This window comes from Pinus tabuliformis, chromosome 2_1, assembly GCF_031772625.1.
Source record: "Pinus tabuliformis cultivar Carrire ecotype Pingquan chromosome 2_1, CPIR1, whole genome shotgun sequence".
NCBI lineage: Eukaryota > Viridiplantae > Streptophyta > Pinopsida > Pinales > Pinaceae > Pinus > Pinus tabuliformis.
Window position 1 is genome coordinate 46,952,778 of NC_142299.1, and position 15,108 is coordinate 46,967,885.

A 15,108-nucleotide genomic window follows, 5' to 3' on the forward strand; every position below is an offset into this window, starting at 1 on the left:
TTCCTCAATATTTAAAATTTCGACGGATGAGATTAAAAAAAAATTTGATCCTCATCAACAGTCGAGATCACTTTTGATAAGGATCACTCGAACTAGCTGTTTGAAGATTTATCTTTAAATAGGAGGTCATTTTGTCAGTCAGATTCATCCGATCTTTTGATCGTGTACTAAGCGAAAAGCTTTGTCTTGTAATCTTTTTATGAGCAATAAAGAAAGACTTTGGGTGTTACTTTTCATGGAAATGTTGTAAGATGTATTATTTTCATGCGTAATTTCTTTTTGCCATTAATAATAGCTTTTGAAGAGCGATTTGAGTACAGGTATCTTGCTCAGTCGCTGGGGTTTGAATGATAATTTAAGTTTTGAATATAATAGTAGGTATCTCTATTAAATCTGAATTTTATTATCGTTTTCTCACTCTATGTTGACTAGTGTTTTTAAAACTGGAACCAGTGACCGAACTGGTCTAACCAAGACTGGTTTGGTCTAAACGAACCAGTTTTAGAAAGATACATTAAATAATTATTTTTTAATGAAAAACTATTTTTAAGATTTAAAACCGTGATTCCAAGCCAATAGAGACAAAATATGCAAAGATTGCTCATTTATATACCATGTAAAGGTGAATATATCAAAATGGCACCGAGTGCAATACATATCATCGACAAAATACATAAGCAATGAGGCTCTAAATGGCCTCTAGAGTGCAAAAACAAAGCCTACAAACTATGGGGCTAGTGGCCTACTACAAGACTCAAGTCTACATATATGATAATACTATAATAGTGATCAACATTATCACTTGAAACTTCTCATGAGTCATCATGATCAAACTCAGTTGGTTGAGTCTCGACTCCCAAACTTTGCAATCACAAAATTCTCTATTGGTTCAGTGACTTGAGTCTCAAACTTCTGAAGATATTCTGCCCTAATATGCCCTATTATTTCATTTGGTGCTCCACATGGCTTTACATGGCCTCCTATCCCAGCCAAGTGTTGCTTGAACCTGTTAATACCTCCTCCTTGAATGGATTTTTGGCAATATTTGCAGATCATTTTGCCATCAATCATATCACAATGAGCCCATGCAGTATCTCTGGATTTTGGAGGCATGATGACTACTACTTAGCTTAAACTCTGTTGTTCCACTACTCCAGCGAAAAGTCAACACTCTCCAAGCTCCCAACCAAACTCACAAACACTCCAAATGAAATGTGTGAGACAAATGAGAGGGAGAGGGGCCTCTTAAAGGCTTGGAGAGGGAATTTTTGGAGGGAAATCACCCTTAGTTTCCCTCCAAAACCCCTAAAACACAATCAAAAAGTCGTTTTTGGGCTCACAGTGGGTGTGCCTCCTAACCGGCCGGTTCCGTCCTAAACTGGCCAGTTAGGACCGGTTTAGGGCAAAAAATGGAGAAGTGCCCCCTCTGACCTGGTTTTTTGGCCGGTTTCGACCAGTGGGCCTGCTAACCGGTTGGTTAGACCAGTAACCGGTTAGCAACGCCGGTTTTGAAAACTATGATGTTGACGGTTGAATTGAATTTTGCAGGAAAATCCTTGATTATTAGATCATCGGGCGTTCGAGGAAGTTCCCGGCTGAACCAGCCAACTCCCAATTCGTGTTTTCTGAAGAGCCCAGTTTAAATTTGATCCTAGGCTTATCATAAGATTTTTTTTTTTTTTATGGGTGATGCATGAAGGGTTTTGAGTTTAGTACCTCCTCTAAAATTCAAAAAATTAATTTTTTTTGTGCTAAATCGTTAGATCTGGCTGTTGGGAGCCTCAGATCATTAGATCTAGGAGCGGAGTTGGACTCACACTCCCTAGATCTGATAGATCTGCCATTCATGTATATAGATCTGTAATTAATTTTAGTTTTTTTTTTTGACTTGGGGTTTTTTGGGTCATTGTGTATATCGTTTGGGTGTTTTTTTTTGTTGCATTGCAACTGCAGATCTGACGCTGAAAGCTGCGCAAAGTCCAGATCTACGCCCTGGAGGGTAAGATCTGGAACTCTGAGGGTCCATCAACATCATTTTTTTCAGGGATTATGTCTAATTTTTGCAGTCCAAAGGTTTAAATAAATTTTCAGATTTGGGAAATTTAATGAGGGTTTCATTAAGCAATCTGAAGCAGAAGGATTTAAAATTTTTATTAAGGTTTCTGGAAAGTTTTGAGGGGTTTCTGGACCACCTGTCTACTGTTGCCTAGGGTTTTCATTTTTTGTTGCAGGAAAATTTTGAATTTTTTGGGAAACTGTAAAACCCTCGCTGTTCTTGCTACCCATCATCTCTTTTTCCTGGCCCGTGGCTATCCCCTCCTCTCATCGTTGCCAGAACAACCCTCTCCACGCAGCTTCATTCCCCGTCGTGGCTCCCTAGCGCTGCCTGCCTTCCTCACGTTTTGCTCCAGCCATCTAACAAATCACTGCCCAGTTCCACGCCCTTAACCATCCACATTCCTGTGTCCCTTCTCTATTCCATCAAGATCAGCTCCAGATCCGCGCATCTGCATCCATCTCCGTCTAGCCCACAGTCCCCTCTCTAGCTACCCTTCTCGTCTTGCAATGCCCTCCATCGTAAACCTTCCGCGCTACCCACCATTTCCCTTTTGCCTTTCCAACTCCAGTCGTGTGTTGTCATCAAACCCTTGGGCCATCGTTCTCCCTTCCTTGCTCCCTTAAATCCACAACAGTAAGCTACTCCATTCCTCGTTCTAACGTTCCTCACGCTAATGCCATTATTGCCCATCGTTGCCTTCAACCTGCAAAACAAATACGCTATCCTCAAACTGCGTAAGCACTCATTTCTCTCCTTCAAACGCTGCTACCTCCCTACATATATCCTTTCTCCCTTGTCTCTTGCGGCTCTTCCATAGACCCATCGTTCCTCCAGAATTGCGTTTTTCTCTCGCATTCCTTCTTTCCGCCATTGTGCTTCTCTCCTTCGCTGCCATCAACCTCACCTACAAAAGTAAACAACAGCAAACTTTCAATTTTTTATGTCTGCGTATGAGTAGGGTTAGCGTAGGTATTTTTTTTCTTTTTTTTATTTATTTCATTTGGTCTTTGACTTAGGTTAGGACTCCATTCATTTAAAAAAAAAATCGATTTTATTTTCTTTTAGTTTGGTTCTTTAAAAAATTAAAAATTTAAAAAATTTCGATTTGGTTTTTATTTCTCTAAAATCTAAAAACATTTAAAAATATAAAATCTAAAAAACATTAAAAAGTTTAAAAACTTCCTAAAAAAGGGGGGGCTAAAAGGGACTTCGCAGTAGTTGTGATTTTGAGAAATCTTAAAATATAAGATAGAAATAAATTTCATAATTTAAGGGTTTTAAATTTTTTATATGGCCTCTGGCCCATTAAAAAATTTAAAAAATTGTTAATTTTTTTTTCGATTTATTTTGGGTCACATTTAGTCTTGCATAATTCACCTAAGGAATAATTAAGTTGTCAAACCTATAATTTCTTCTTGGTGTCTTTTGCGCTAAGGTAAGATCTAAAGGTAAATTTTTGTGGTATTTGTCATTTCTCTATAGTTAAATGTGCTTAAATTTTTATATCTAAAGATTAACTATTGAAAAGTGGTGAATTTCCTAGATTTGGGTCACTAAGCATAATCATTTAAATTCTAGGATCTAAACTGATTAGCATTTAAATTTCGTGGTTGTTTAAAGTATTTGTATCTCTTGAAATTTAATTGCTAAGACATTGTGCATCTAGTGAAACTAATCATTGCTTGAATCATTAAATGCTCGTTACATGTTAGACATTTTGCAAATATTTTCAAGCAATTGTTAAAGAATTTTGCCGTGAATTTTTATAAACAGATTTCATATCTCTATTTCCTAAGCAACAACAGGCTGCAGCTAATCAATTACTTTGATCGTTGACTCCATAAGGCATTAGTATTAATCATTTAAAATCTAATCAAATTCTAAGTCTTGCTAAGCCTTAATCAAGTACTTGATCGCCTCACTGTGTCTCCCGAACTGGTTGGTTCCCAACTAGTTCTTCTTCATTCCATTTTTCCATAGGGTCTACCCCCCTTAGCCTGCTATAGGGAGACAACTTAAATGGAGAGATTGGGGATCAGGGTGACAGCCGCCAATCTAAGTGTTGTCGCGATGCCTAGACACTCTGTGCGATAACATGGTCAATGGCCTAATGATCCGGTCGAAAACCTGCCTGTCTTCTAGCTCTGAGTTGTCTGTGCTCAAGGTCACTAGAGAGCTTCCTATGTAGAACAGTAGCATACAACTTCGAGAATGTGTGACCCACCATGATCATTCTGTAGTTATTGGGATTTGAGTTGGAACCTGATTTGTGGATTGGATGGATGATGTGGTGTGCCCATGTCGGTGGAAAACCTTCATGGACTACATGGTTGAAGAGATCAGCCAAGTAGCTAACCAAAGCATGGAAACCGTGCTTAAAGAAATCTGCTTGGTAGCCTTCTTCATCGATTGCTTTGTTTCTATTCATCAACCCAAATGGCCTCTCTAATATCTCTGTCTGAGAATAGGTAAAAGGAAGAGGGTGGGGAGGTAACATGAATTTGGGTCTGCTAGGGAATATGAATTTGGAAGTGTGAGAGAACATGGATGTAGGGTCGAGATTAGGTGGAAGAGAGGAGCGTCGGGGAAGGATGGTACGCCAGAATTGTTTAGGGGAGTGGATAAGGAGAGCAGAAAGTTCTCGTCTTCTATGGGAGACAAAGAATCGTTTCTTGTGACAAAGGAGACGACGATAAGAAGCTCTGAGGTCGGAGTAGAAGGGTTGAGAGTGGGTGAAAGCATATCGAAGTTCTCGATGTAGAGTCTTGCATTCATCATTGTACCATTTGTTCATGGGGCAAGATCCAACTCAGCTATATTTAGAGAACGAATGGCTTTGTCTAATTATTAGAGGTTTTAGAGTTTTTGTTTGAATCCAATTAATTTTTTTTTTGTTAAATCTTGATTTGTGTTGTTTAAACCAGTGTAACAGGGATCGCCGAGTACTCGCCAGTTAAAATCGGATCGGCCTTCAAACAAGCAGAGTCAAAACTCTACAAGTCAAATCGTGTTAACCGAGTTTGACTCGTGGTCAACACGAGTTTGACTCGCGAGTCTGCGATTGGGCTGATTTTCGTGTTTTTTCCCGATTCCCGTCGGTTTAGGATTGTCACTTTATCAGGTTTTCATTGTTCACTACGCTGCTGCCAGTATCATTGTTCACTTCGCTGCTGTAAAGAAACCTCATTCTACGACACCGCAGAGAGCTTTCCAGATAGATGCCGCAGAGAAGCCGCATTCCACGATGTCACAATTCGCTTTCTAGACAGATGCTGCAGTTCGCTTTCCAAACAGATGGGCAAAGAAGCCGCGGTTCACTTTGAAAATTTGCTAACAGACAGGTTTTCTAGTTTCCACTATGAACCGTGGGATAGCCCTAGTCTAGTAATCCTCCATCTTCGTTAGTAAACAACTTATCTGAAGCATGCACGCGGTACCACATAGGTTCTAGGCGAAGGAGTGGGCTTCAAAATGGAAATTTCTTGAGCGGTCCAGGAAGTCGCGGAAAATCCTCTGTCAGCTCTATCTAGGTAACTTCTATTTCAAAGTGGGATATAGGTCTATAGGTTCTATGGGTAGCTTCTTTGTTTTCATCCCTGTTGGGGGATCTACCCCTTCCTAGTCGAGTTACTAATTAAAGTTGGGAACTTATCATAAAAGAGTGCCTTCAGAGTGTCCTTAAATGTGTTCACAAAGAGCCTGAAATATCTTCAGATAACATGGCATTGTGACCTCGAACACACCTCAATAAAACCTAGAGTAGACTGCAAATGTTCTCAAAGAGGGTCTCTAATATTATGTAAAGTAGACAAAGGAAACAATTACAATGCCTCATTGGTTTTTAATATAGACAGAGCACCCTCTTATAACTAAGAAAAAAGGGATTTCATTTAATTTTTTAGATTTCTAGCATATTTTAGATTTTTGGATCATTTTTAAATTTATTTTTTTATTGTCTTTCACAGGAGCCACAAATTAAATAGAAGCCACGACTCCAAATCTTAACAGAAACCACAAATTAAACACAAGTCCAAAACAACAACAATGCCGAGGGAGAAGGACTTTGCCTGGGCTTATTGTGACAAGATTCCCGGAGACCCCAAGCTAATTTGTAAATTTTGCAAAGCGAAATGTAGTGGAGGCATTTATAGATTCAAGTTCCACCTTGCACAAATACCTGGCCATGATCTAGGTCTTTGCAACAAGGTTGACGATAATGTCAAACACCAAGCAACCTTGGCCATTGATATGTTGCGTCAGCATAATGCCAAGAAAGCAAAACAAAATAGTGAAATAGGAACTCTTGGAGTTGACAGTTTTTCTTCCACTACCCCCTTGTCACCTCCCTCTGTTGAATCCTCAATGTCTCTCCCAAGTTTCCCACACATGCCTCCAAGTCCAAGTCAAACTCAAGGCCAAATGAGTCCCTCCTTCAACACTGGAGGTGGAAACATAAACACCTTTTTTGCTTCCCGCACAAAACCTGGTTCCCAACCTACCCTGGATGCCACTGGTTGGAAAAAAATATCCATAGTCAAGCAAGGAAGGCCATTGCTAACTTTTGGTACTATTCTAACATACCTTTCCACTGTGCCAGAAGTCGTAATTGGCAAGCTATGATTGATGTAGTTGTTGTTGCAGGTCTAGGGTTCAAAGCCCCGACATCAGAAAGCCTTAGGACAGATTTGTTGTTAGAGAGTGTTGAAGATGTCATGCTTGTGCTAGCTGAGTTTCGTTCATCATGGGTAGAAACAGGGTGCGCCATCATGAGTGATGGATGGACATATTAGAGGAATAGAACTTTAATAAATTTCATTTTATCTTGTTCCGTAGGCACAATGTTTCTCAAATCAGTGGATGCTCCAAACAAGGTTAAGATTGTCCAACTTATTTTTGAAATGATGGAGGAAGTCGTTCAAGAAGTGGGAGAAGAACATGTTGTACAAATTGTCACCGATAATGCAGCTAATTATATGGCTGCTGGTAGACATTTTGAGATTAGGCACCCCACTATTTTTTGGACCTCTTGTGTTGCCCATTGCATAGATTTAATGCTTGAGGACATTGGTAAGCTTCATTGGATACATGAGGTTGTGGAGAAGGCAAAATCCATAACCAAATACCTATGCAACCACACTATTGTCCTAAACACGATAATAAAATACACTGAAGGTAAAGAAATTGTTCGACTTGCAGTGACTAGATTTGCAACAAATTTCATATCTTTGCAATCTGTGGTTGAGCAAAAGATAAATCTGAAGAGGATGTTCTTGGGACCTGAGTGGATGGCATCTAAACATTCCAAGACCCTTGAAGGCATTGAAATTCTTGCACTTGTGTTTAATGATGGTTTCTGGAAAGATGCCGAAGAGCTTATTGCTGTGACGGAATCAAATGTTAGAGTTCTTAGGTACTTCAAGTCTTTTAACTTTTTCATTTTTTAAATTTCATTTCAAGCTTCTTTTTATTTACAATGTTTCATATTTCTTTAAATTTGAATGCTTGAACTTTCAAGATGGTTGATGGTGACAACCCCACTATGGGTTACATTTATGAGGCGATGGATCTCGCAAAGGAGGCCATCAAAAGAAGACATGGGGATGATGAGACAAAGTATATGCCTCTTTGGGACATTATAGATGCACATTGGGATAGGCAATTGCATTGCCCCTTACATGATACTGGGTACTTCTTAAACCCACAATATTTTTATGATAAGAGCAAATTTAATGAGGATGGGGAGGTTGGCAAAGGACTTATGACATGCATGGAAAGGTGCTTCCTTGATCCATAATTTCAAAGTCGTGTCTTTTCCCAACTACAAGATTATAGGGCGCCATCTAAATTGTTTGCCTGTACCAATGCTATAAGAGAAAGGTCTAAGATGTTGCCAGGTACCCAGCTTGAAGGCTTCATCAATTCATTAAATTTGTTTAAACTTTATTTTGTATGTTAAATGTTTTATTAAATTTTCTTGTCTTTTTAAGTTTTTACTATTTAGTACTTCTACTCACAAACCCTTTCCACTTGTTAGGTCTTTGGTGGCAAAACTTTGGTAGTGATATGCCAGATTTGAAGAGATTTGCCATTCAAATCTTAAACCAAGCATGCAGTGCTTTAGGTTGTGAGCGCAACTGGAGCATGTTTGAGAAAATACATTCTAAGAAGCGCAACCGATTGACACAAAAATGCTTAAATGACCTTGTATTTGTCCATTACAATCTATGACTTCGCAACAAACAAATACTAGGTGAGACTTGAGAGATTGAATTTGAAGGTTTCATAATCTAGTTCATACTTTAAAGTTCAAACTTCAAACTTCAAAGTGAAACTTTAATTCACATTTCAATGTCTCATGATAATGACAGGTTTGGATCATTCACCAATCAACCTTGAAGAGATAGATTTGCAAACTACAAATGCAGCAGACTGGGTCCAATTAGAGGAGGCTCCTTTTTTAAGCCTTCATGACTTGGAGAACTTTGAGAGTCAAGCAAGCAAAGGAGTGGGAGGAATCGCTTCTAGTTCTCACTCTTAAGAGTCTTAGACTCCTAGTTACTGATTTTTTTCTGATCAGTATGCACTTTTTTGTAAACTTTTAGAAGCATATGCTTCTGGTTCTATGTAGTCACTGGTTAGGACTCAGGGGTCAAGACTCAGTACTTTGGATCATGTTTGGACTCATAACATATATGAGATACTTAGTCATTCATGATATTTTGGACATCTATTGATATTATGCATTGTTTGGACATGCCTTTACCAAATTTTAATGAAAAATGTTTTTTTTTTTTTTTAATTCAATATATGTGTATATTTTTATGTAATGAATTCACTGATTTTTTGCCGATTTTTGCCGATCTGATTAAAACTCTTCGCTCTTTTGCCTCGCCGATTCCGAGTCTGGTAACACTGGTTTAAATTGGGTTTTTGACTATATATATGACACTTGGATCATGGAGAGCTCAAAACTCAAAGTTGTGATTCCAACAAATTCCTACCAGATTCTAAACAAATTAAACTGGAAAATAAACCAATAAACCTCCAAAACATTTAACCGATAGACTTTGGCAAAACTAACATGTTAATCTCTTAGCCCCTTTAGGCTTCGTTGAACCTTTTTAACGGAAGCCGATATAAATACAAACTGATAATCTCGCATCCCTTGGATCATATTGACCAATCTCTTGGTTATCATATTTTACTCGACCACATGTAAAATAATTATGAGATTCACAGTGATACATAAAATGAGTAGTGCTACATTTCTGCTCAAACAGCTGAAATGGATAGATCACAAGATAAGCTCCAAGGTAAAGGCCTAGCAGCCAGCTTCATGTTAAGTTCTACGTTAACTTTTTTAATCGTCTGTTGGACCCTTTTTTATTTCTTTCTGACCAATAAAAATAAAAAATGATCTCAGTATATGTGCACAAGAATAAGAACCATCTTCAATTTCTTTGTTCCTTAAGGACTGACTAAATTGCCAGATTGTACGACCTAAAAATGCAATGACGGCAGCAAATGATGCCACACCTAATATCATGAAAAGGCACCAAAAGCTTTCCAGCCGAAGTTGAGAGGAATCAACTTGATTGGTTTGCGAACCACAACGATCTTGGCTCAACCATTTATCATGAATTCTCTGAAGATCACCAGTTTCTGAGAGGGTCAGGATTGCTGTTGACAGGTCAATTGCTAGCTGGGAGCCCTTTGGGAAACCCTGTGCAGGTGCCAATGACAAAATAAAATAATTTAACCAACCGGACAACTTAAGAAATAATGAAAAACCCAAATTATCATTTTGAGTCATAACACTAAGGGAAAAAGGCTATATGGCTATGAGAAAGAGTGCTTACAAATCCCCATCCTCCTTTTGTGAATTCTGAACCCACAGTTGAGAAACTGCATTGGGTTGATAGAAAGAGTTGGATAACTGGTAATGTGTCCACAATTGCTACTACACCTCCTTTGCTTGGACCTAGAGACAATGCTCTGGCATAACTTGCTGGTGAATCCACGGGAATAAGCTTAGATTCATCTATATTGAACTCCTCTACTAGATAGTTTTTAATAAACGATCCTGCTGGATATCCTATTGGTATGTTGCTTCCTCTCAAACTGTCGATACCTTTCACTGTTGCTGAAAGCTGTTGTACCGTGAGAATTGAAGTCAGAGATGCAGTATAACTTGAAGTGACGATTAAAATAACAAATAACCATACGATAAGCACAGTTCGTACGACGTTGCTCTCCACTTTTTCTCCTGCATTAGCTCCAAATTATTTGCCTTGAGTTGCACACACCAAGATATAGATATACATTGACATGGACCTTCTTCTAGAGCAGACACTAAACTACTGCATTCCCCTAGTTACACTACGAGCTCAATCTTTGACAGAGTAACTTCCAGGAAATTATTCACAAGCTGAAATGGTACGAAATTATGAAAATCGAGAAAAGCCTTAGTATGGTTTGCAGTTAACAGTACTGAAAACATGTAAGGATCAATAGTAAGTTTGACAGGAGAAATACAGAGTTAGTTAGTTTACTCACTATGGGCTCTAAACAATGTCGAGATGCTGAACCTGCACAGAAACATAATGGAAGGCCATAAGGTGTCTCGACATTTATGTTAAAATTCGGCTTCAATCTATCCCACTAAATCACTGAACCAGTTATTTAAAGAAAAACAATATAATATCTTATCTGAGTAATGCACTCATTAATGAACATTATATCCTACTCCAACAGGAGAAACAGACTTCAATAGGAAAATAAATTCGAAGAATCGGTTCAATTAATGTCTTAAAAGGATGATACAATACAAAACCTCTTTGGTAACAAATATCATATAACCCATGAGGCTTCAAACAAGTCTTATCAAAACTGAGTTATGATTTTTTTTTATTTTTTTATTTTATTTTTTTTACAGGTGTGAAAACCTATCATAACTCAACTCAGTTGTCAAACCAGCAGCGAGGACAGTCATTTATAGCAGTTATCCGCGAATGCAAGCTGACTCATCACCGTTATTCAAAGAAAACCATGCCACTTGGAATAACCCCCTGGTGGTCTGTAAGGGGGCAAGCTTTCACTCCTGCCAGATGCCTCTGGGTCTTGGGCTGTTAACCTGTTTCCTTATGTCCGAGGAAGACGAGCTCTTAACCAAGCAGAAGCAGTTTTATGGCATATTCCAGACCCAATAATTCACACATGCTACCTAATTTCAGTTTCCCTTCAAGATATATAACAAGCCAATTTCATTATTGGATGTACAATAGAAAAGTGGATTGTTATAAGCTGTCTTCCACAATCTGAACATTATCATATTATTTGTAACACTCCGGTTTTGACAAGTAGAATGGGCTAGAATTGGCTATAAACTTGGATACGTGTCAGTTAAGTATGACCATTGATTTGTAAATATGTACATTGTAAATATACTAAAAGACTGCAAGCAGAGATGGAATTTGACAGGCAAATTGCCTATCATGAGGCAATTTTCCTATCAAATACAGCTAAAAATTCCTCCAGCTCATCAAGTTCTTTTGTCAAACTGTTGAAACAAGCTCCAAATCTGTCAAAATGGTCAAATTTAATGGGTGCTTGAGTTTCGAAATTCCTACCCTGGCCGCAAGCTAAGAGGGTTAAAATAACGAGCTGAGTCCATGAGAAGTGAAGGGGGGCTTAGGAGACTGAGACAAAATAACAATATTTTATTACTGCCCTCCTTTTATCCTAAGTTTTCTAACTCTTTTGTCTATGCTAATTAATTGTTTGCCAACCTTGGGAAATAGCTGTACAAGAGAAAGATACACGGACTTTGAATTCCTGCAATATACCCAAGATTGAACACATTGCAGTCTACAAAATATTGCAGCCTTAAAAACTATTTTTTAATAGATTTTTATGCATAAGAAAGGAATGAGTTGGGGACAAGCATGGTTGGAAAATTTCTAATGTTATTTTTTCATGAACATCCCCTTTGTGCACTTCCAAATTAGCCTTATTAGGGAGATAACATTGCTGCTCATGCATCATGAAATAAGCTTCATAATCCTATATTATGTCAACTTTGTCAACATGACCAGAAATTTGCAGTCTTGACCTCAGAACCATCATCATCCATGTCATAGACGACATTTCTATCACAATAAAAGTAACTTATATCTCATTTATGTCTTTTAATGTGGAGAAAAGCATCAATATTTACAATCTTATGGTTGTCATGATATTCATTAAATGAGGGTTTCTCTAAAAGAATTCTTCTTTCAAATTGCCAAAAGACATCACAAAACTCAAACACTTGGAAATGAATGCAAACCCTTGTTTTCATGTGGAGGAAAGTGTAATGTCCCCAATTTTGATTTTCGGCAATAGAGACGATTTTGGAAAGAGGAGACATTTCTGGCATTGGTGTGAAAATTCCTAAACCCGAAATCCCTACTACAACAACTGACGACATTTCTCCTATTTGTTATATTCCTTTAAACAAATTACTTGCAGTTTCCTACGGAAAATATTGAAATACATACACTGCAATCTTCACTTAATTAAATATAATGCAGAAACAAGAGACTGAGCAAGAAAGAAAATACAACACAATGACACTGTTATTTTTGGACAAATGTCCCCGGAAAAACCCAATGCGGGAAAATCAGTGTATCAGCTCTGAAGTTTTATCATTAAGCAGTAGTAATTTATGAATACAATCTTTGGATGTCTTCCCGACAATCCAATTACAGAGAATATCACTGACAGAGAGATTTGTGAGATTACCTCACACTATACTGGCAATCCCGGCTGATCCAGCCCTTGAATGAATAGCCCCTGGCTGCCTCTACACAGTGTCTGCATCAGCCTAGCATCACACTATCTAGAGACCACGTCACTCTTCCCGGTTGATCAATTTGCCTTTGAGATTCAAACTTCCGCTCTCCTGGTCTCACACCCCAACTTCCAGCTTCTGAAATCGAACCCTCCAGCAAATTTCAGACTCCCTCAAGGCTTCCCCACTGCCTTTGTGTGGCCCTCCGTGCCCTACGTCAGCCTCTCTGGATCTGCACTACCTCTGTTGTATCTCTCTCTGCCTTCTATGCTCAGTATTCTCAGATTAGGAGAAATCTCCAATTGGAACTATCTTTTCCCCTCATTGCAAAATGCTCACTTCGAATTTCTCTCCGGCAGCTACTTTGCTTCAGAAATTCAATTTTCTAAACTCTACTCGATGTGTTCTCCAAGTGACCCTCAAGCCTCTTCTTATATCTTCTTGTTGGACAACCAATGACCCAGATTAACTTATAATCAATGGCTCAGATCATTTTGGCTTGATCTTTGTCCTCTTCTGGAAGTTTCACCCACAATTTAGATTAATACATATTAATTATTTTAATTTCCTAAGTTTAGAATTAGGAACCCATTAAAAATAATTAATTATTTTAATAAAAATATCTCTGGGTGGAATTTCCCAAAAACATTTCTAGGTTTTGGAGAATGCATGCGTCTAAGCCTCCCTGCAAAATTTGAGACTTAGAGCACATCTGGTTCTACCAGAAATCAACATTCCCTCTTAGCGAGAAATGTACTTTAGTAATGCAAACTGTTTATGCATCATCGTGTTCTGAAACATCTCCCTCTGCATTGTTGATGTTTGACGTCCTGTCCACCAACTACTATGCAAATGATGCATCTGTCTTGTTGTTGACCCTACCACTGTCAACACAATATCCGTACTGCAACTTCCTCTGAATTCTACATCCATGCTACTGCTGGCATTGCCACTACCAACTACCCCTGCACTGCAAATTTTTGTTGCTACTGCTTAAGTCACCGCGTTTGTGTTCATGTTCGAGTTTGGCAACCTTGAAATTCGAATAAAGTTCGACGCCTAAAATTTTGCTAATAAAATTCGGCATAAAATTCGACATATAAAATTTGAAATATTATATATAATTTATGTTTAAGCAGGCTGAAAAACACATTTAGCCACAGTTATTCACAAATAAATCATGTAGATTACCTTATAAAAAGCAAGAAATTGCCATTAACTTTCACTAAATCCATACAAACAATTACAAATTATTCCGCAGTCGATACATCACAATGGAATTATATGCTGATTAATAGAAATATAAATTTACAAAAAATAATTGTTGTTTTAGTTAGTGAATTCTATTAACTAAACTGGAAAAAAATTCATTATTCATCCCGATGATTCAACCGTCTTGATGGGTTGGTTGACAGAAACATTACTTGAAGAAGATTGATTATTGCTCCCATTAGAAAAGTCTGTCAATTGGATTAAAAACCTTTCTAGTTTTTTCAATGATTCCAAATGCCCTAGTGGCCTAGTTATCCAACTTCCAGGTGGCTCGTTATCCAACTCCCAAAGGCCCGATTATCTCACCGGTTGGTGGTGGAGTAAGCGAGTGTGACTTTGGGTGGGTATATTTTTGTGTGGTGCCAAGTTTTAACCTCAAATTCATTAGGGTTACCAAACTTACCATTTTCAATTTTTTTTAATTAAAACCATGGAAAAATGCCGAACCACAAAACCATGAAATGAACTTCAACAAAATTTTGGCAAATTTTGTCGAATGTGTTCATGTTTGTGTTCGGCATAAAGTTTGGCAAACAGAAATGAATTTGTTCGAATTGTTTTGAGGTTCGGTGAATTTCAAATTCGAAGGACTAAATTCACCGAACTCAGTGACTTAGGCTACTGCATCAGCAATGGAAAAGCACCCCAAATTACTAAGTTGGTGTTCAATATGATGCATATCGTTGCTGGAGTCTGACTACTGTTAGTCTCTGCGCTAACCCTTTGAAGCCTCTGCACTGCTACTGACCTCTGCTCTGTGCCAACTGCACTGCTGCCAACTTTGCTCTGCGTTGCTCAGTCTCTACCACTCCTAGCCACCGCAACCGTCACTCCCGCACTCCTCAGAACCAACTGACACTGGTCCATTCTGCTACTACTGATTTGGGCTCCCGTAGAAAGGTATTGATCCGAGAGGTGGGTTCCTCAAGGATCCTACCCATCTATA

The 15,108-nt window shown here is 38.3% G+C and overlaps 1 protein-coding gene across 2 annotated transcripts in view; it reads right to left on the reverse strand.

The window, feature by feature from the left end:
• Nucleotides 1–9,163: 9,163 nt before the first annotated feature.
• The window catches only part of LOC149198716 (glutamate receptor 3.1-like), a 206,014-nt gene continuing 200,069 nt past the window's right edge, over nt 9,164–15,108 (reverse strand). The window contains exons 4-6 of one of the 2 annotated variants that reach the window (XM_089402131.1): nt 10,616–10,647; nt 9,919–10,325; nt 9,164–9,782 (exon numbers count right to left, since the gene is read on the reverse strand). In XM_089402131.1, coding sequence (XP_089258257.1) covers nt 9,420–9,782; nt 9,919–10,325; nt 10,616–10,647 — 802 coding nt within the window. In that variant the 3' untranslated portion in view covers nt 9,164–9,419. Of the gene's footprint in view, nt 9,783–9,918; nt 10,326–10,615; nt 10,648–15,108 lie in introns of those variants that run through there. The other variant, XM_089402132.1, reaches the window with a different exon arrangement.